At 42.3% G+C, this 22,806-nt stretch overlaps 1 protein-coding gene across 1 annotated transcript in view; it reads left to right on the forward strand.

The window, feature by feature from the left end:
• The window catches only part of ZDHHC9 (zinc finger DHHC-type palmitoyltransferase 9), a 46,179-nt gene that overhangs the window by 20,499 nt on the left and 2,874 nt on the right, over positions 1–22,806 (forward strand). Inside the window, exons 4-9 of the mRNA XM_060183061.1 lie at positions 2,941–3,099; positions 14,784–14,921; positions 17,362–17,408; positions 18,177–18,281; positions 19,039–19,142; positions 19,530–19,626. Of these exons, the coding sequence (XP_060039044.1) occupies positions 2,941–3,099; positions 14,784–14,921; positions 17,362–17,408; positions 18,177–18,281; positions 19,039–19,142; positions 19,530–19,626 (650 nt within the window). The remainder of the gene's footprint in view (positions 1–2,940; positions 3,100–14,783; positions 14,922–17,361; positions 17,409–18,176; positions 18,282–19,038; positions 19,143–19,529; positions 19,627–22,806) is intronic.

Raw genomic sequence — 22,806 nt, forward strand, 5'->3', positions numbered from 1 at the left:
CAAATACAAAAAGGGCTCCTACGGTTTGACTCAGTAATTCCACTTCTTTCAGGGTTTAGTGAAAAGAAATGATCAGGGACTTATCAGAATTAACTGTGGAAAGATTTTTGGTGCATTGTTTTCTTTCAAGTCTCATTTTTCTTTTGAATATGGTCCTATTTTATTTTTTTCCCATTTTTTATTTGTCATGAATAGTGAGTTAGAAGATTGTAAGATTATAGTGCATAATTCCACACTCCACCCTCCATCCACCACCAGAGTTCTATGTCCTCCCACCCCCCACACTTCATTGCCTATTTGAATGACAATGACTTCGTGTGAGACTATTCAGATTTCAGTAGGTTTTTCTTTTTCCTTTTAGAAATGATTTTCAATACATGAATAGATATTTAAATGTATTTCCTTTCTGATTACTTTTTATGAGGTGTCAAAGATCAAAACCAGGAAGTCAAGCATGGACACTACTGCTGAGTCATCTCCCTGGTCCAGTTCTTACTTTATTTTGCAGAGAGAGAGAGAGAGAGACAGAGAGAGAGAGAGAGATTGACCAGAACACTGCTCCACCATTTGTGGAGTGCCACCTATGTTTGTCTTTGTAGTGGTGGTGGTTGTGGTGTGTGTGTGTGGTGTGTGTTTTTGCCACCAGGGTTATCTTTGGGGTTCAGCACCTACACTATGAATCATATGAATCCACTGCTACTAGTGGTCATTTTTTCCTTCCCTTCACCTTTCTATTCTTTTCTTTCTTTTTTTCTTTTTTTTTTTTTTGTTAGATAGGATGGTAAGAAGTTGAGAAGGGAGGGAAAGATAAAGAGGAAGAGAGATAGACACTTGTTGACCTGCTTCACCACTTGTGAAGCTTCCCCTCTGTAGGAGGGGGTTGGGGGCTTGAACCCAAGTCCTTGCACATGGTTAATGTGTGTGCTCAACTGGGCTACTTCTGTAGTGCTCTAATATATTATGGATGGAACCGGGGTGGGGGGAGGGAGACAGAGAGAGACACCAGAGCACCACCCTGCCATTTTATTCTGTGCTGGGGATCAAACTCACAGTTTCACACATGCAAAGCTAGTGTTGTACTGATGAGCCACCTCCCTGTTCCCCTTTTCTTTCTTTCTCCTCTCTTTTTTTTTTTTTTTTACTGGGAGCAGGGACTTGTTGCTGCATGAATCTTCTATTTTTGGACTCTGTTTTTTGTTTTTCTTTTCCCATTTTAATTTCAGGGAGAGGTAGGGAGAGAGGGAGAGAAAAACAAAGAGGGAGACAGAGAAGAAATATCACAGCACCACTTTACAGTGCAGAGAACTTCCTCTTGTGCCATGCATGGTGTTCCCATGTGGTTCTGGGGGTTCAAACCTGGGTCCTCAGATCGGGGAAATGCCTCTTAAATATTCTGGCTGAGCTATCCCATGCTCCTCTTTTTAACAATATGCATTTGCTAATATAGTGAATGAAATGGTATCTTTGTGTTAACTTGTTTGGTTATTAGTGAAGTTGGATGTTTTATTTTCCTTTGTTTCTTTCTTTCCTATTTTATTTAATAGGACCAAGAGAAATTGAGGGGGAGAGGAGATAGAGAGGGGAGAGAAAGAGAGACACATACAGACCTCCTTCACCACTCATGAAGTGTCCTTGTTGCAGGTGGGGAGCGGGACCTTGAATCCAGATCCTTGCGAGGGTCCTTGCACTTAACTGGGTGCACCACCACCTAGCCCCTTCACCATTTCTGTTTCTTTTTTATGAATATTTGTTTGTGTAATCCTCTAAAAAATATTTGTTTGTGGCCTGGTAGGTGGCACAGTGGATAAAGTGTTAGACTTTTAAACATGAAGTCCTGAGTTCGATCCCCGGCAGCACATGTACCAGAATGATGTCTGGTTCTTTCTCTCTCTCCTTCTATCCTTCCCATCAATCAATAAATAAAATATTAAAAAATATTTGTCTTTATGGGACCAAGTAGTGGCACACCTCGTAGAGTGTGTATGTTACAGTGTGCAAGGACCCAGGTTCAAACCACCCCCCCCCCCGGTCACCAACTGCAGTTGGGGAAGCTTCATGAGTGCTAAAGCAGTGATGTTGGTCTTTCTCTTTTTCTTCCTCTCTGTCTCCTCTTTCCCTCTCAATTTTTCTCTGTCTCTTTCCAGAAATAAATAAATAAATAAATATTTTTAATTGTAAACCCTGTTTTTGACTAGAGCAATTTTTTTAAAGTTTTAAAATGAGTTTATTACAGAATGTTCTTAGAAGGCAATAATGCTTGACTGGTCATTAAAAAAGTTGTCAATTATGCTGTGTTATAAGGTTTATGTGAGACATTATGGACTTACAAGTTTCTTTGGTGGAATTCTCTTATATAGCACGGTATAGTCATTCAGATTAACTCTGGTTATTGACAGTGTTGGGGATCAAACTTGGGATGCCCTCGAATGCAAATCCTGTTCACTGCTGCAGTGGTAGCTCCCTTGCCCCCTCAAAAATGTGATCGCACACCTTTCCACATGTACCCCCAAATTACATGACATTGAGTGAAGTCTGAGATGGGAGACACACTCTGATACTCTGAGAGTCTAGTCTAGAAATATTAGTTGGTAGAGGACACTTGGCCTAGGAACCCTTTCCTTCCTGCCCTTGCTTTTCTCAGAATAATTTTTAAATTAATTTTTGTTGGATAGAAACAGAGAAAGATCGAGAGGGAAGGTGGAGATAGAGATGGAAAGCGAAAGAGAGAAACCTGCAGCATTGTTTCACCTCTTGTGAAGCATCCTCCCTGCAGGTGGAGGCAGGGCCCTTGAACCCATGTCCTTAGGCATTGTAATGTGTTCGTTCACCACCCAGCCCCTTCCCATCGCTTTTGTAAAGGGGGTGAGATCTTTGGGCTCAGATAATGAGTAATGAGTGACCAGGAGTGATGTTTATTGTCTTTCACTGATCCGTATATAGAAGCTACCAATGGTGCAGTGCCCCAGGGCCAGCGACCACCCCCTCGCATCAAGAATTTCCAGATAAACAACCAGATCGTGAAGTTGAAGTACTGCTATACGTGCAAGATCTTCCGGCCTCCTCGGGCCTCTCACTGCAGTATCTGTGACAACTGTGTGGGTGAGTAGAATCAAAGGGACTTTGTCTGGGGGGGGGAGTGGCTGAGTTGGGGAAGATGGACCAAGGTGACTTTTTTTTTCCTCAGGGAGATGTTTTGTGCCCCCCCCATGCCTTTTTTTTTTTTTTTGTCATGAGAAATCTCACCAGAGGGGTCTGGGTGGTGGTACATCTTGTAGAGCCCATGCATTATAGTGCACAAGGACCTGTGTTCAAGCCCCCTGGTACCCAACTACAGAGGGAAGTTTCATGAGTGGTGGAGCAGTGCTGTAGGTCTCTCTCTTTCTCTCTCACCTTCTCTATCTCCCCCTTTCTGCTCAATTTATCTGTCTCTATCCAAAAGACACACACACACACACACACACAATGCCAGGTAGTGTTGCCCTCAGTTGAGCACACACGTGTCACCATGCACAAGGACCTAGGTTTGAGCTCTTGCTCCTAGCCTGCATGGGGGAAGCTTCATAGGCAGTGAAGCAGGTCGTCAGGTGTCTCTCTGTCTATTTCCCTCTCTATCTCCTCCTCCTCTCTCAATTTCTTACTGTCCTATCAAATAAAATAGAAAGAAAAACAAAGGAAAAAATGACCACTGGGACTGGTGGATTCATAGTACAGGCACCGAACTCTAGGAACAACAACAACAACAACAAAAAAAAAACAATAGATCTGGCGAGGGAACACATTTCTTAACTGTGAATCAACTATACTTCTGAAGATTAAATTGTCATCTAATGTCTTCTTGTCTAAGATCTTCTAAAAGCCTCTTTGGTAAAGAGGGACACAGAGTCATTTTTTCTTTATTTTTAAAGTTATTTTATTAATTTACTTACTGGCTAGAAATAGAGTTACTGAGAGGGAAGGGGGAGTAGAAGGAGAGAGAATGAGAGACACCTGTAGCACTGCTTCACCGAATATGAAGCTTTCTCCCTATAGGTAGGGACCAGGGGCTTGAATTCGGGTTCTTGTACATTGTAACATTTGTAGTCAACCAAGTGTCCCATCACCCAGTCCAAAACTCGGTTTTTCAAATGTAGATTGCCTTCTACAAAATGTTTCCAGCATTGGCATCCACCTAACATGGGGCATGGAGTGGGGAGAAGAATGAATACCCGTCCACTGGAGGGCAGCACAGGGGAAGGAAGGGCTAATGGAGCAGTAGTGTTGCCAAGAAGAAAGTTGTTGGTATCGAATTCCTACCAAATACCAGGCGCTACTTTAAGTGCTTTTCCTTCCTTGCTTGAGAGGCAAGAGGAACCTCATAAAAGAGAGTGTTATCCTCATTTTGCAGATAAAGAAATGGGTGAAACCCCTTTATAGAGTCATGTAATTCAGATGAGAGGAAGCTGGAACAAGTCTGACTCTGAAACCCTCATTGTTTTTTCTCTGTTGCAAGGGTGGTGGTGGTGGTGGTGGTGGTGTGTGCGCGCGCGTGCGTGTGTGTGTGTGTGTGTGTGTGTGTGTGTGTGTGTGTGCACATGGCCACATATATTAGTTTGTGATGAACCCTGGGACAAAACAGAGAGAGACAGTGCATATTCCCATTAATAGGAATAAGCATACAATTGCTTATATTATTAATAGGCAGTCTTCTAGCATTCTTTATGTATATCGTGGAGTGTTTCCTGAGTATATTGTCTTCCTTGGATTAACCAAATATTCTTTAGGTAAAAGCTGAGGAGATGTATCTTACTTTATATTGTAAAAAGCTACTTGTAGATAGGATTTTTTGAATTGCAACTCATTTCAAATGAGCCAGGAAGCATATCTGATGTGAAGATTTTCATAAAGAATAAAGAATCCCCTTTATTAATATTGTATTCAAATACAAATTGACTTGACAAAAGAGCACTGACATCCCAGGATAAACACAAATGATGCATAAAACAGGAACTAGAGTTGGTTCATTTGCATGAAGGAAAGTTTCATCCCTACTAAACGCCAGGACTCACATATGCAAATTCTGCATAGAATGCAAAATTTCTCATAAACCATTTTATGGTCCTTTTAGTACTATATGAAAGATTTGCATTCTCTTTAGTATTTAGAAATCATATTCATTTGTCCTTTGTTTTCTCCCTTTTAATTTACTGGATAGAAACAGAAATCAAGAGGGGAGGGGAGAGAGAGAAAGAGAGACACCTGCAGCACTACTTCACCTGTAGGTGGGAACTGAGGGCTTGAACCTGGGTCCTTGCACATTGTTACAAATCTACTCTACCAAGTACACAACTGCATGGCCCCAAGATTCATCTTGATTTTTTTATTAATGATTTAATAATGATTGATAAGACTGTAGAATAAGAGGGGTACAATCCCATACAATTCCCACCACTAGAATTCCATATCCCATCCCCCCCCATTGGGAGTTGCCTTAATCTTTATCCCTCTGGGATTATGGACCAAGGATAATTATGGGGTGCAGAAGGTGGGAGGTCTGGCTTCTATAATTGCTTCTCCACTGGACATGGGTATTGACAGGTTGATCCATACTCTCAGCCTATTTCTTTCTTTTTTAAAATATTTATTTATTTATTCCCTTTTGTAGCCCTTGTTTTATTGTTGTAGTTATTGTTGTTGTTGTTATTGATGTCATCGTTGTTGGATAGGACAGAGAGAAATGGAAAGAGGAGGGGAAGACAGAGAGGGGAAGAGAAAGATAGACACCTGCAGACCTGCTTCACCGCCCCGTGAAGTGACTCCCCTGCAGGTGGGGAGCCGGGGGCTCGAACCAGGATCCTTACACTTTGTGCCACGTGCGCTTAACCCACTGCGCTACTGTCCGACTCCCTTCCAGGCTGTTTCTATCTTTCCTTAGTGGGGTAGAGCTCTAGGGATGTGGAGTTCCAGGACACTGGTGAGGTTGTCTGCCTAGGGAAATCAGGTTGGCGTCATGGTATCATCTGCAACTTGGTGGTACCCGCTCCATTTGTCCTTTTCAGCACCATTTTGCCAACTTATAGTTGAGTTATAATATTCCACCATGGTTATTCTTTGTCCCTTCCTCTGTAGTTCCTATTCTACTGGCCTGGAAATCCTCTAAGATTCATTTCTCTTATTCAATGGCAGGGAATGAATTAAGGACCAATAGTAATACTATTGAGTGACCTCCCTAGCCTAATTTTTAAAATTCTATATCCTTAGAGGTGGGAAAAAGGTACAGTCAGCAGAGAGAGACGGAGAGACCAATGTACCCTTCCACCATCCATGGAACTCTAATGGTATCCATGGGGCTACCATCCCAGGTGGTACTGGGGAAGGATGCTAGGCCTCAAAAGGTTTTGTATGATCTCTACTCACTGATCTGTTTTCTTCACCTTTACTTATTTTTTATGAGAGAGAGAGAAAACTGGATCAGGGAAGAGAGTAGCTCCCAAATATGGGGAAAGTATATAGATATTGTTAACTGTAAACCCCATCAATTTGATCTGGGGCCCATATTCTGCACAGAAGCCTATGTAACCTCTGCATCCCTGTAGGTCTGAGATCACATTCTGTGGTCACAGCTAGAAACATCCCAGGCTGCATTAATTTCAGGACCCATCTTCCTTGGGTAGTAGGCAGAGTATATTGTCCAACCTCCCTTCGGAGAATGGAACAATCCCTACCATTATTGATCCACATTGAGAGTAAGGTCCTATAGGGGCCCACAAAGGGGTCCATTATGTTATTCCTGATGGAGGTGACTTTTTTTTTTTAAACTAGAGCACTGCTCAGCTCTGGTTTATGGTGGTGTTGGGAACTGAACTTGGGACTTTTACTACCTCAGGTATGAAAGTCTTTTTGTATAACTATTGTGCTATCTTCCTAGCCCCTTAGTGTGATTCTAAGTTCATACAAATTGCAAATTATAAGATTGTATTTTTTTCCTCATTGCATTTCTTTTTTTCTTCTTTTCTTTTCTTTCTTTCTTTTTTTTTTTTAACCAGAGCACTGCTCAGCTCTGGCTTATGGTGGTGCGGGGGATTGAACCTGTGACTTTGGAGCCTCAGGCATGAGAGTCTGTTTGCATAACCAGTATGGTATCTACCCTCCACCAATTGTATTCTTTTGTAATGGCTGAGTAGTACTCCATGTGTGTGTGTGTGTGTGTGTGTGTGTGTGTGTGTGTTTTCTTATATCTCATGTCTTGGCTATTGTGGATAATATTGCGATAAACGTGGGGGTGCAGATATCTTAGATAATGACTATTTCCTCCAGATAAATGCCTCGAAGTAGAATTTTTGGGTCAGATGCTAGTTCTATTTTTATTTTTTTGAGGATATTGCTTTCGGATTTCCACAGTGACTGCACTCATTTATATTCCTACCAGCAGTTCATGAGAATTCCCTTTTCTCCACACCCTTGCCAAAAGTTCGGTATTTCTAGTCTCACTAAGGACAACCATTCTGAGAGGTGTGAGGTGAACTGTCATTGTGGTTTGATCTGTATTTCCCTGATGATTAGTGGTGTTGAAAATCTTCTCAGGAGCCTACTTTCCATCTGCACATCTTTTTTTTTTTTTGACTTCTGGGTTATCTCTGGGACTTGATGCTAGCACTAGAATCCAATGCTCCTGGTGACCATTTTTCTTTCTTTTTTTTAATTTAATTTAATAAAATTTATTTATTAGATAGAGACAGTCAGCAATTGAGAGGGAAGGGGGAAATAAATAGAGAGAGACAGAGATAGAGAGACACCTGCAGCACTGCTTTACCACTTATGAAGCTTTCTCCCTGTAGGTGGGGAGCGGGGCTTGAACCTAGGTCCTTGTGCATTGTAACATGCACTCAACCAGGTGCGCTACCACCCAACCCCCACAATCATTTATCCATTATTATTATTTTATAGGACAGAGAAATTGAGAGAGAAGGGGGAGATAGGGAGAAAGAAAGAGAGACACTTGCAGACCTGCTTCACCACTTGTGAAGCGACACCCACCCCCAGAGGTGGGGAGCTGGGAGCTCCAACCAGGATCCTTGTGTGGGCCCTTGCTCTTTTTTTTTTATGTGTGCTTAACCTGGTGCACCACTGCACGGCCCTATGCACATCTTTAAAAATTTTATTTTAAATTATCTTTATTTGTTTTTATTCGATAGAGACAGCCAGAAATCTAGAGGGAGGGAGAGATAGGGAGAGAGAAAGAGAAGCCCCTGCAGCACTGCTTCACCACTTGTGAATCTTTCCTCCTACAGGTGGGGATCAGGGGCTTGAACTTGGGTCCTTGCACATAGTAACATGTGCGCTCAACCAAGTGTGCTACCCACCTGACCCCTATACATCTTCTTTCTTTTTCTTTTCTTTTCTTTTATTTCTTTTTGCTTTTTTGTGATTAATAGTGGGTTACAAGATTGTAAGATTATAGGGTACAGTTCCACAGTGTACCCATCATCTATATTCTGTGTTCCCACCCTCCCAGTGATAACCACCATAATTCTCTGAAAGTCTTAGAAATAGTCTGCTTGCTTCTGTTTTTATTTGTTTAGAAGTTCATGTATATTAGTGAAACCATTCAGTGGTAATAGTTTGTCATCTCTTATCTCACTAAGGATAATCACTATCTATTCTGTCCATTTTGTTCCAAAGGACACAATACTAATACTATCTGTTTTATTGCAGAGTAGTATTCGATGGAGTATAGCTCTCATCACTTCTTTAGCCAGTCATCTGCTGATGGGCATTTAGGCTGATTCCATTCTTTGGCTATTGTGAATGAATGATTCAGTTATGAACATAGGGGTGTATATGTCCCTTTGAATTATTATTTGCATATCTTCGTTAGAAAAATGTCTATTTACATTATCTGCTCAGTATCTATAATTCTTTTTAAATTGCTTTTATTGGAGAGATTAACGGTTTACAGTCAACAGTAAGTACAGTTGTTGGTATGTGTGTAAAATTTCTCAGTTTTCAGGGGCCGGGCGGTAGCGCAGTGGGTTAAGCGCAGGTGGCACAAAGCACAAGAACCGGCATAAGGATCCCGGTTCAAGCACTTGGCTCTCCACCTGTAGGGGATTCGCTTCACAAGCGGTGAAGCAGGTCTGCAGGTGTCTATCTGTCTCTCCCCCTCCTCTCTCCATTTCTCTCTGTCCTATCCAACAATGACGACATCAACAATAACAACAATAATAACTACAATAACAATAAAACAACATTCTTACAGGAGTGAAGTAGTATCTCATCATTGTCTTTATTTGCATTTCTCTGACATCAGACAGTAGGCTAATAACCAAAAATATACAGAAAGTTCGCCAAATGAAGCAACAACAGATGACTCCACACAAAAATGGGGAGAGGATATGAACAGGATACTCACCAGAGATGTGAAAGGCTATCTATAATTCTTGATCCAGGCATTATTCTAACCACTGGAGCATGTCATTCTTCTCTGCATCTTCTTTCCAGTTTCTGAAAAGCTACATTGTAGCCCTTTCACTGGGAAATGTACCATTCTTACAGTCTTCATTTTTGAAAAGCACATCGCTTAATTGTTCTTTATAGATGAATTTTTTTCCTTGGTCTTTTTAAAAAAATCATCCATTAAACTATTACATATCCGTTGTAGAAGGTTTGGCAGTACAGGGGTTGCCTCTTTGCTGTATTTTCTTCCACTGTTGGTCTCATTGATGAAATTGGATCACACATGATCGAATTTTAATCCTGCCTCTGTCACTTAATATTATATCCAGAGTGTTCTTCTACATTTTTGATACATGCTTGCTGAAGATGCCATTTTTAAAGCTGCATAATCTATCTCAAGACGGTATTCTGGCTCATTTAGTCAGTCTCTTCACATTAGACATCATCCTCCTTCCATTTTATTTGTTATTATAATATGTCAGTCAAAAATGATTAAACTTAAGGATGTGGGGAAATTGGAACCTTCATATATCTCTAATGGGACTACAAAATGGCAAAGCTACTGTGGAAAACCAGTTTGGCAACTCCTCAGACAATTAAATATAGAATTATCATATGAACGAGCAATTTCATTCCTGACTATATACTTGAATTAGCCTGCTTGAGTTGCTGTAAACACACACACACACACACACACACACACACACACACACACACACACACACACACACACACAGATAGAGATAGAGAGAGTCATTACATGTCTTAAACAACAGAGTTATTGCCTGAATATTCTGGGGGCTTAAAGTTCCAGACCAAGGTACAGATGGGGTTGATTTCAGGAGAGACCTTACTGTCAGGTTTATAGGTGATTGGTCATCTTCTGTATGCTTTTATATAAGCTGCCTCTCTTTCTTTTTTTTAAATTTATTTAAAAATATTTATTTATTATTGGATAGAGAGAGAGATATTGAGAGGTTCGGGTGAGATAGAGAGGGAGAGAGACAGTGAGATAACTGCAGCCCTGCTTCATCACTTGTGAAGCTTTCCCTCTGCAGGTGGGGACCAGGGGCTTGAATCCAGGTCCTTGAGCACCTTAGTGTGTGTGTTTAACCAGGTGCCATTTCTGTCTGCACTTTCTGTACTAATGGGGTTGAGTGCTTTTATATGTTTATTGACAAATTACAACTCCCCTTCTAGAAATGAACACAGCATACTTTTGGTACATTTGGCTGCTAGATTGTTTGTCTGGTTTCTCTTTTATTTATATTATTTAAAAAAATTATTTATTAGGTAGAGACAGAAATGAAGAGGGGTGAGGGAGATAGAGAGGGAGAGAGACACCTGCAGACTTGCTTTACCACTCATGAAGCTTCCCCCTGCACGTGGACAGGCGGGCAGGTGGGCAAGTGGGGAGAAGGGGCTTGAACCTGAGTCCTTATGCACTATAATGTGTGTGCCACCACTTGGCCCTTGAGAAGAAACAGTTCTATATATAACAACCAAAAAAGGAAAACAATGATTCTCAAGCATAGTTGTTGTGTGCCCCTATTCAAAGCAGCACCAGCCCATCAACAAATAAATGAATAAAAATGTTATTTATCCATAATGGAATATTATTCATCCATAAGGAGGAATGAGTGATGATGTGTACCCCAACACGTATGACCCCTGATTTAAAAAAATAATTATTGCCACCAGGGTTATTGCTGGGGTTTGGTGCTGGCATTGCAGATCTACTTCTCCGGCTGGCCATTTTATCCTTTATTATTATTGTTATATTTTATTTGATAAGACTGAGAGAATATAGGGGATATACAGGGAGAGAGAAAGACAGATAACTGCAGATCAGCATCACCATTTGTGAAATGTCCTCTCTGCAGATGGGAAGCAGGGGTTCGAACCTGAGTCTTTGAGCTTGGTAATGTGTGCATACAACTGGGTGTGCCAACACTTGCCTGCTAACACTTGGAATCATTGTGCTTAAAGAAATAAATGAACTGGGGGCCAGGTGGTAGTGTGCTGGCACACATGGCGTGAAGCAAAGACTGGCATAAGGATCCCAGTTCGAGTCCCTGGCCTACCACCTGCAGGGGGGTCGCGTCATAAGTGGTGAAGCAGGTCTGCAGATGTCTTTCTCTCCCCTTCTGTGTTCACCTCCTCTCTCAATTTCTGTCCTATCCAATCACACCAACAGCAATAACAATAACAACAACAAAATAGAAAAAATGGCCACCAGGAGCAGTGGATTCGTACGTAGTGCAGGCATTGAGCCCCAGCGATAACCTTGGAGGCAAAAAAAAAAAAAAAAAAGAAAGAAAGAAGAAAGAAAAGAAGCCGGGGCCAGGCAGTGGCTCACCTGGTTAAGCACTTACATTACAGTGCACAAGGACCCAGGTTCAAGCCCCTGGCCCCCAACTGCAGGAGGAAAGCTTCACAAGCGGTGAAGCAGGTCTGCAGGTATCTATCTTTCTCTCCCCCTCTCTGTCTTCCCCTCCTCTCTCCATTTCTCTCTGGCCTATCTAACAAAGACGACATCAATAACAACAACAATAAATACCACGGCAATAAAAAAACAAGGGCAACAAAAGGGAAAATAAATAAATATAAAAAACTTAAAAAAAAAAAAAAAGAAAAGAAGCCAGCCACAAAAGACCATTTATTGTATGATCCCACTGATGGGAAGTATCTAGAATTGGAAAAGTCACAGAGTAGAAAGGTCAGACATTGGTGGAAGTTGAGGGAAAGGGGAAATAGAGAGGAAGTATTTAGTGGGTGTAGAGTTTCAGTTTGGAGGGTGCTGAGACTTGAGAAATAGATCATTGTGATGATTGAACGATAGTGTAGTGTAATTAACATCACTGAATTGTATAATTATAATGGTTAAAATGGCAATGTGTATGCTGTGTTTATTTTACCACTTTACAGTTCTTGAATTTAAATTTCCACTTACATATCTTTACCCTTATGAGAAATCACCAAAATTAATCTTTGACAGAATAAATCAATTTATTCTGTCAGAGGTATAAGTACTATTAAGAATTTTTCTCCCCACCAGACTTAATGCTAGGGCTTGGGGCCTGCATGATTCCACCACTCCCAGTGGCCATTTTTCTGTCTTTTAAATAAAGTGTGAGAGGCAGAGAGAGATAAGGAAAGACAGAGATATGAGGAGAGAGACTGTAGTACTGCTCCACTTCTGGTGAAGCTGCCCCCCAATAGGTCCAATAGGTGGGGGGGCAGCTAGACTAGAACTTGTTTCTTCTAAATATTCTCTCCTCCTTTTTTTTTTAACCTGAGTACTGCTCAGCTCGGATTGATGGTGGTGTGGGGATGAACCTGGGACCTTAGAGCCTCAGGCATGCATGAGAATTTATTTGCATAACCCTTATGCTGTCTCCCCAGCCACCTTTGAAGTTTTCTTTTTAGCATTGTTAATGTTCACAGAATATTTAAGTTTATGAAGTGAGATCTATTTGTCCTTGTCATCTGCATTTTCTTCCATTACTTTTATGCTTAGTAAGTCCTTCTCCAAATACAGGGGATAAATGTTCACCTGTTCTTCATTTCATTTAATGGTTTCATTTTATTGTATATTTAATTCTCTAATTATTCTGGGATTAATTTGTTTTTGCCAGGGTTTTTTGTCTGCCTGATTCCTCTGCTTCCCATGGACTTTTATTTTTTTAAATAAAATTTTTTTTAATATTTATTTATTTATTCCCTTTTGTTGTCCTCGTTGTTTTATTGTTGTAGTTATTATTGACGTCGTTGTTGTTGGATAGGACAGAGAGAAATGGAGAGAGGAGGGGAAGACAGAGAGGAGGAGAGAAAGACAGACACCTGCAGACCTGCTTCACCACCTGTGAAGCGACTCCCCTGCAGGTGGGGAGCTGGGGGCTCGAACTGGGATCCTTATGTCGATCCTTGCGCTTTGCACCACGTGAGCTTAACCCGCTGTGCTACCGCCCAACTCCCGGACTTTTATTTTTTAAGCTAGAGGGTGAATGAGAAAAAAGAGACAGAGAGGAGGAGAGACACTACAGTACTGCTGGACCACTTGTGAAAGATCCTGTGTGGGTGCTCCCATGTGGCTACTAAGGGTTCAAACTGCAGTCCTTGATCTTGGTAAAGTGTGTGTTTTATTGTGTCAACTATCTCCTAGTCTTCCTTGGATTAATTTTGACAAAGAATATGAAGAGAAGATATCTGACTTAGATTTTTCATCGAGTAGCCAATTGCCTCAGAAATATCTGTCACTGATTTTGTATTGTTGCCCTTATTTTTTTAAAATCTTTTGCTTTTTTATTTTTTAAAAATATTTATTCCCTTGTTGTTTTATTATTGTAGTTGTTATTGTTGTCATCGTTTTTGGATAGGACAGAGAGAGATGGAGAGAGGAGGGGAAGATGGGGAGAGAAAGATAGACACCTGCAGACCTGCTTCACTGCTTGTGAAGCGACTCCCCTGCAGGTGGGGAGCCGGATCCTCATGCCTGGTCCTTGCGCTTTGCGCCACGTATGGTTAACCCGCTGTGCTACCGCCCGACTCCCTTTTCTTTTTCTTAGATTTGACAGGGCAGAGAGAAATTGAGAGGGAAGATAGAGAGATAGAGAAGGAGAGTGACACCGACAGCACTGCTTCACCACACACGAAGCTTCACCCCTGCAGGTGGGCACTAGGGCCTTGAACCCATGTCCTTTCACTTGGTTACATGTGCTCTCAACCACGTGCACCACCACCCAGCCCTCAACGCTGCCCTTATTAAACTGCAACTTCTTGCATATTCTAGAGTCTGTTTCTGGGTGCCTTCCATTCTACTGAACTGTTACTTGCTGTTTTAGATATTATAGTTTGGTATTATTTTTAATTTAATTTTAATTTTTAATTTTAATAATTGGAGGTTAAGAAATACCACAGTGCTCACTAAAAGAAAAGCAACTTTGGTTATTTTCACCTATTCTTCCTGGATTAAATGGACTCACCTATTACATTATTTCCTTTTGAAAAAATATCATCTCTGCTGTTAACTGATAATGGCGAGACAGATCACTTAGCAGCACCTCAGCACCTCAGTTTACTCTTCTGTAAAATGGGGTGTGGGGGGAGAAGAAGAGGAGGAGGAGGAAGATGATGATGATAATCTTCTTTTGCTCTACTTGCAGGATCATGGCTATGAAAATGTTGCAGAAAAGTGAAGAAATAAAGTTTTTTTTTTTTTTCAGTTGAAATGAGCCTGGAGGTGGTGGTGGTTGGGGGATGGTCTTTGAATGAGCTATTGTGTGCACAGTAGGTGGGGTTGTGCCCTTTGGAGGAGTCTTTGATGTTGGATTCTCTGATGTCTTCCACAGAGCGCTTTGACCATCACTGCCCTTGGGTGGGAAATTGTGTTGGGAAGAGGAACTACCGCTACTTCTACCTTTTCATCCTTTCTCTCTCCCTCCTCACGATCTATGTCTTCGCCTTCAACATTGTTTATGTGGCTCTCAGTGAGTATGCAAGGCTGGGTCTGTTGGAGTGGGGGTGTGGGGTGGGGTGGGGGAGTGGGGGATGTGGGAGGAGACTTGATGACGGTTTAGGGGAGTGACTGGGTTTCCCAGTGGGGTTTTTTCCATTATGAGGGTACCTTAGGACCGACAAGTTAGACCTGAGCACTGCTTTCTGCTCTTCAGTGAGCTGCAAACCTCAGCTCCATCCATTAGTATTCACTGAGTGGGTTGGCCTTTTCACCCACCCTTTGCTGAGGACTGGGGTTATGATTACTCACCTGTACACACAATACTCAGCATTTCTGAGTTGATCCCAAATGGCAGAGTGATAAATGTAGCAAGTGGTAGAAAGGGTTATACCAGAAAAATGCCTTTTAGAAGGTCATGGCAGGGGCTGGGCAGTGATGCACCTGACTAAGCTCATACATTACTATGCACAGGGACTTGGGTTCAAGCACCTGGTCCCCACCTACAGAAGGGAAGCTTCACAACTGGTGGAAGTGTTTCTTTCAGGTGTCTCTCTGATTCTTTATCTCCCCCACCCCTCTCCACTTCTGTCTCTATCAAAAAAATTAAAAAAGAAGGTCATGGAATATAGAAAGTACAGACCATAATCACACTCATAGGCAGAAGCTGAAAAACAAGATCAGAAGGGAAAACACTAAGCAGAACTTGGACTGGAGTTGGTGTACTGCACCAAAGTAAAAGACTCTGAGCCAGGTGGTGGTGCAACTGGTTGAATGCACATGTTACATTGTGCAAGGACCCAGGTTTGAGCCCCTGGTCCCCACCTGCAGGGGGGAAGCTTCACAAATGGTGACACAGAGCTCCGAGTGTCTCTCTGTCCCTCCCTCTTTACCCCCCCTTTCCTTTTAATTTCTGATTGTTTCTATCCAATAAACAAATAAAGATAATAATAAAAAAAGACTCTGGGGTGGAGGAAGGGTTCAGGTCCTGGATCATGATGGCAGAGGAGGACCTAGTGGGGGAGTGTATTGTTATGTGGAAATGTTATACATGTACAGACTATTGTATTTTACTGTCAACTGTAAACTATTAATCCCCCAATAAAGAAAAAAATTAAAAATTAAATAAATATGTTCTTTTAAAAAAAGAAAATACAGACCAATGTGTATGTATGTATGTATACCCTACTGCCCAACACACACACACACACACACACCAGCTTAAGGGCAGATAGGATACAGTTAAGGAAGTCCTTTTTAGGGAGTTGGGCAGTAGCGTAGTGGGTTAAATGCACGTGGCGCAAAGTGCAAGGACTGGCGTGAGAATCCCAGTTCAAGCCCCCAGCTCCCCACCTGTAGGGGAGTCGCTTCACAGCGGTGAAGCAGGTCTGCAGGTGTCTATCTTTCTCTCCCCTCTCTGTCTAACCCTCCTCTCTCCATTTCTCTCAGTCCTATCCAACAACAACAATATCAATAACAACAACAACAACAACAATCACTACAACAATAAAATAACAAGGGCAACAAAAGGAAATAAATAGGGAGTCGGCTGTAGCGCAGCGGGTTAAGCGCAGGTGGCGCAAGGGACCGGCATAAGGATCCCGGTTCGAACCCCGGCTCCCCACCTGCAGGGGAGTAGCTTCACAGGCGGTGAAGCAGGTCTGCAGGTGTCTGTCTTTCTCTCCTCCTCTCTCTCTGTCTTCCCCTCCTCTCTCCATTTCTCTCTGTCCTATCCAACAACAACAATAATAACTACAACAATAAAAACAACAAGGGCAACAAAAGGGAATAAATAAATAAAATAAATATTTAAAAACAAAACAAAACAAAAAGGAAATAAATAAATATTTAAAAAAAGAAGTCCTTTTTTGTTTTTTTCTTTTATTCAACAGGAGAGAAACCGGAGGGGGTTAGGCTGGGTGGGAGAGAGACAGAGAGACCCTTTCAGACCTGTTTTATGAAGCTCCTCCCTGCAGATGGAGACCAGGGACTCAAATGGGGTGCTTGTTCACAGTAATATGTGCACTCAACTGGGTGCACCAATGCCCAGCCTCCAAAGGAATCCCTTTAATCAAGACAGCTTCCTGGGGCAAGAGATGAGTTACCAGCTGCATCCTGAACAAAGAAGGGCTATGGATTGATGGAGAGAAGATTCCCTTGTACATTGATGATTTATTTCATTTATGGAAGAACATTCACTTCCAGGTCCATAGTTGGGGGCTAGTGAAAAGGGAAGGTGACTGGATACATTGGCTGGACTTTCTAGTAGTGTCTGGTCCCACATGGAATCTATGAATCCCATAGTCAGAAGACATCCGGCATGGAGGATGGAGTTCCTTGCCTAAGTGAGGACTTATCTCTTGCCAGTGTATAACCAGGATTAAGACGGAGAGAAATTGAGTAGACACTAGGATAAGTGTGTATTTGTTACTAACGTCACCACCTTTTTTTTTTCTCTCCTCCCAATTTCACAGAATCCTTGAAAATTGGCTTTCTGGAGACATTGAAAGAAACTCCTGGAACATATCCTCCCTTGGCAGTATGTCCCTGTGAAGCCCCCTTAGACCATTTCCTGGCATGCTTTCTCACTGCAGTTCTCCCACCATCTCATTTTTCAGACATTAGAGTGTGCCAAAGTCTTAAAAGAAAAGATAGTCTTCATGGTAGCGACCAGAACAGAAGCTGACCAAGATCTGAAGGGAGGCCTTTTCTCTGCCCCCTTCTCTAGTATGTCCCCCTACCCCTACTGCCCGGTCTTCTTGATGCCTAGATCAAGCCTACCTCCTCTAATGGGTGGTACTTTGCCTCAATATACCTTTCTGTTACTCCGTGGAAGTTCTATATTCCTCTTGTCATTGAGACTCATTTGGACAGCAGTTGCTTTTCTAATAAGATTCAGATAGGAGTTCTCTAAATTACATCCTGTTGCCTGCCCCCCCCCATTTTTCACTCACAGAGTTTAGTTTATGACAGACAGGTTTCCCATTGGCAGTGATGGCTGCCATTGTTTAGCCCTGAATGTTCCCCCTTCAGAGAGCTAATGATGAATAAACAGGGACTTAAGTATACGAGGGGTGTTCGAGAGCTACTCCTAGCTAATACATAGGAGCCCTTTATCTTTTCAAATAGGTTATATCCAGCGAGTTTAGAATTCATCTGTTGTGATATATGAATACTTAGCCTTTGTGATATATGTTCTGAGTGGTAGACAGTGTGGCTGGTGCTATGAGTATGGGCTGAGGCATCAAGATCCCTGGTGTGGCTCCTTCAACATCCTTAACACCACCTCACTGTTCTAGAAGTACTCATTTGCTTCTTCACACTCTGGTCTGTTGTGGGACTGACTGGATTTCACACTTTCCTCGTGGCTCTCAACCAGACAACCAATGAAGACGTGAGTCAACTTCCTTCTTCACATATTCTTTTCCCCAAAGCCTGTTTTCTTGATACCTGCTAGAGAATCGAGTCTCCGAGGCTTAAGACGTTGGAGGCAGGCCGAAATCTGATGTGAAAGATCGTTAAAGTAGAAGTGTGGGAAATTCAACACTTTCGTTTGGAACTAAAGGCCCATAAGGAAGTAATAAGGAGAAGAGATTGAACAGTTGGGTGGGAACCAAGTTTTCAGCTGTCCATAGGTCCGTAAAGGTTAACTGGTGCCACTGGATTTGGAATGGAGAGGGTCAGTAGAATCCTTGCTTTTTAAAAAGTCACCAGTTAATCCATGTCCATGGTAGAAAAGTGCAGGTGAACAAAAATAGCAAGGAAGTCCCTGTAACTGTACCTCTTAGACATGACCACTGCTAATGGTATGATGTATAGTCTTCTAGACTTGTTCACGTTTCTTTATGAGAGTATACCATGCATTTTAAAATACAAATGCCACACATCTTTTGGTTATCTGCTTCTTTCACTCAATTACAGATATTTTTCCCCATGGCTCTGCATGTGTTTTTCTCTCCTGTGGTAAAATACACATAACACAAAATGTGTCATCTTAACCATTTTTAAGTGTGCAATTCAATGGCATTAGGCCCAATCACACTGCTGAGCAGGCATCACCACTCCCCATCGCCAGATCTAGTTCATCTTCCCTTACTGCATGCCTTTTTTCAGCCCAATGGTGAGCGTAAGCATGGACTTTTATCTTACAGATCAAAGGTTCGTGGACAGGGAAGAATCGTGTCCAGAATCCCTATAGCCATGGTAACATTGTGAAGAACTGCTGCGAAGTGCTCTGTGGTCCCTTGCCCCCCAGGTACTCAGGGGGGCTAGAGGGTTCTGGGCCTTCAGGGATGAGCAACTCAAACCCAGTCCAGCTCCTTGTAGTCTAGTGGCCTCTAATGGTGACCTCTTGGTGTCAGGTCTTCCTAGGGGTTGTTATCCTTAGGTGGTGTGTCTCTGTGGACCATGGTTTGTAGATCTCATCTGTTCTCTAGTTAATGAGTTTCTTGGAAGATAAGAGGCTTTGTGTTAGGTTAAGCAGAGACTATCAAAGAGCAATGTTTTTTTTTTTTTTTTTGTTGTGGTGGTGGTTGTTTTGTTTTGTTTTCCAACACACACAGCAAGCAAGGTTCAGTGGGGGGGGGTGAAGGGATGGAGGGGTGAAAGAGAAGCACTTTATGAACTCTTCTATCTCCTTCAGTGTGCTGGATCGGAGGGGTATTTTGCCATTGGAGGAGAGCGGAAGTCGACCTCCCAGTACTCAAGAGACCACTAGCAGCCTGTTGCCACAGAGCCCAGTAAGTGATAGAGTGTATAAGCCAGATTCACACCTTCCTGAGAAAGCTAGGCAATCATATGTTCAATTACTCCAGGTTCCTTTCTCAGCTGATGCCCTTGACTTTGCCTTAGTATCTGTGTGCCCTTGAGGTACATGAAGATTGGGTCATTTCTTCAACATTCAGTGCCTGACACTGTGCTGGGGGGTGGGGGGGTTAGTGACACACCCGTAAGCACTGATGTCCCAGCTCTCAAGGAGCTCATCATCTAGTGAGGACAAGAGAAGAGAAAACGGGCCATTGCATGACATTGTGAGGAAAAAAAAATGGACTCGATGGGGGAAGCAGAAAGTGCTGTCGAGGCAAAGATAGGGGTCAGAGGAGTGGGTTGGAATTAGTGGTGTGCTTGGTCGCCTTGGTAACTGGAATATGCCAGTGTTGTGGAAACTCCCAGCTGTCTTGCTCAAGGAATACTTTATATAAAGTAATTCCTATAGGGTTCTTATCTCAACTTTCTTTAAGAAAGTAATAGCTGGGCGGAGGGTAGATAGCATAATAGTTATGTAAACAGATTCTCATGCCTGAGGCTCCAAAGTCCCAGGTTCAATCCCCCGCCCACCATAAGCCAGAGCTGAACAGTGCTCTGGTTAAAAAAAATAATAAAATAATAATAATAATAATAAAGTAATAGCTTTATTGAACTATAGTTTGCATACCACATACTTATTTTCTTTTTCTTTTTTTTCTTAATCTTTATAAAAATTTATTTACTATTGGATAGAGACAGAGAGGAATTGAGAGGGGAGAGGGAGATAGAGAGGGAGAGAGACAGGGAGACACCTGCTTTACCACTTGTGAAGCTTTCCCCCTGCTGGTGGGGACCAGGGGCTTGAACCCTGGTGCTTGCACACTATAATGTGTGCGATTAACCAGGTGTGCCACCACCTGGCCCCCCACATATTTATTTTTATTTTTTATTTTAATAGGACAGAGAAAAATTGAGAGGGGAGGGGGGATAGAGAGGGAGAGAGACAGACACCTACTGTTCTTGTGCACTGTAATGTGAACATTTAGCCAGATATGCCACTGCCTGGCCCCTTGTTTTTCTTTTTCTTATAAATAAATAAAAAAAATTAATTAAATAATTAATTAAATAAAGTCTGTTGTATGAAAGATGTGCCCTCAAATTAAAAAAAAACTTTAAAAAATACTTTCAATATCTCTGTCTAAGCCTATAGCTATTAGCAGTCATTTTCTCTTCCCCTTAGCCCCCATCCCTAGGTATCTCCAAATCTACTTTCTTTGGCTCTACATTGCACCATCTCTACACCTATACAAATGCAGTTGTAGACTGTGTGGCCTTTTGTGACTGGCTTCTTTCGCTTAACATACAGTTTTCAAGGTTTGCCCATGTAGCAGTCTATTATCGCTTTATGTGACTGAATACTATTCCATTATATGGACAGGCCACATTTTATGTATCCATTTGTCAATTGGTAACATTCAGGTTGTTTCCACCTTTTGGTTATATTATGAATAGTGCTGCTATGTGCAGAGAAATGCACACTTTCATGTTTCTTGGTAATACACCTGCTAGTGAAGTTGCTGGGTCTGCTGGTAACTATGTGTTTAACCTTTTTTTAAAATTTATTTTTTATTTAAGAAAGGATAAATTAACAAAGCCCATAGGGTAGGAGGGGTACAACTCCACACAATTCCCACCACCCAATCTCCATATCCCACCCCCTCCCCTGATAGCTTTCCCATTCTCTATCCCTCTGGGAGTATGGACCTAGGGTCGCTGTGGGTTGCAGAAGGTGGAAGGTCTGGCTTCTGTAATTGCTTCCCCACTGAACATGGACGTTGACTGGTTGGTCCATACTCCCAGTCTGCCTCTCTCTTTCCCTATTAGGGTGGGTCTCTGGGGAAGCGGCGCTCCAGGACATATTGGTGGGGTCTTTAGTCCAGGGAAGCCTGGCCGGCATCCTGATGGCATCTGGAATGGAACCTGGTGGCTGAAAAGAGAGTTAACATACAAAGCCAAACAAATTGTTGAGCAGTGTTTAACCTTTTGAGGAACTGCTAGAGTACTTTTCACAACCTCTCCCTTCCCCCCCCCCCCACCAGGGTTATCACTGGGGGCTCTGTTTAACCTTTTGAGGAACTGCTAGAGTACTTTCCACAGCCTCTCCCTCTGCCTTCCCCCCCCCCCCCGCCACCCAGGTTATCACTAGGGGCTCAGTGCCTGTGCAATGAATCCAGTTGCTTCCAGTGACCATTTCCTTCCTTCCTTCCCTCTCCCTCTCCCTCTCCCTCTACCCCCCCCCCCGTCTCTCTCTGTCTTTATTAGATAGAACAAGAGAGAAATTGAGAAACAGGCTGGAGATTGAGATGGAGAAAGAAAAAACACCTGTGGCACTGCTTCACTATTTGTGAAGCCTCCCCCCTGTAGGTGGGGACTGGAGACTTGAAACCAGGTCCTTGCACATGTTAATGTTTGCTCTTGAGTTTTTATACCTCCACCTGGCTCCTGACTCTGATTTCAAATTCCTACCACTAGTGTATAAAAGCTGCAGTTTATCCTCCCTTCTTGCTCCCCAGGTACTCAGAGAACTAGGAAGTCCTTTGCTTGAGGCAACTCAGATCTATTCCATTCCCTGTAGTCGGACACATTCTTCTAACTGTGGCCTTTTGGTGTCAAATAGGTCTTTCCTGAGGTTGTTGCCCTTTGGTGTAATACACATACATGGACTGTAGACACAGATTGCATTTGTTTGTTCCCTGGTTAATCTATTTCCTGGTTTGTGGTAGAGAAAGTGAATGGAAGACTATGCTACAATAAGGTCAGACTGCCAAAGGGCAGGCTTTTGATTTCAGTATACATAGCAAAGTTCAGTGGAGCATTTTTTGGATAACATTTATGATAAGCTGACATTTTGCTTCTAGATTTCCTAATGGGTACGAAGTGGTATCTTGTTGTGGTTTTGATTTGTGTTTTCCCAAAGCATCTATTCATGTCCTTGTTTGCTATAAATGCACACCTTCTTTGGGAAAAGTGTCTATTTAGATTCTTTGTCTAGTTTTAAATTTCAGTGTTGTGTTGCAAGAATTCTTTACACCCTCTGCATACAAGCTCCTTATCAGATATGTGATTTGCAAATATTTTCACCCGTTCTGTGAATTCTTTTGACTTTTTTTATG

Source organism: Erinaceus europaeus, chromosome X, assembly GCF_950295315.1.
Source record: "Erinaceus europaeus chromosome X, mEriEur2.1, whole genome shotgun sequence".
NCBI lineage: Eukaryota > Metazoa > Chordata > Mammalia > Eulipotyphla > Erinaceidae > Erinaceus > Erinaceus europaeus.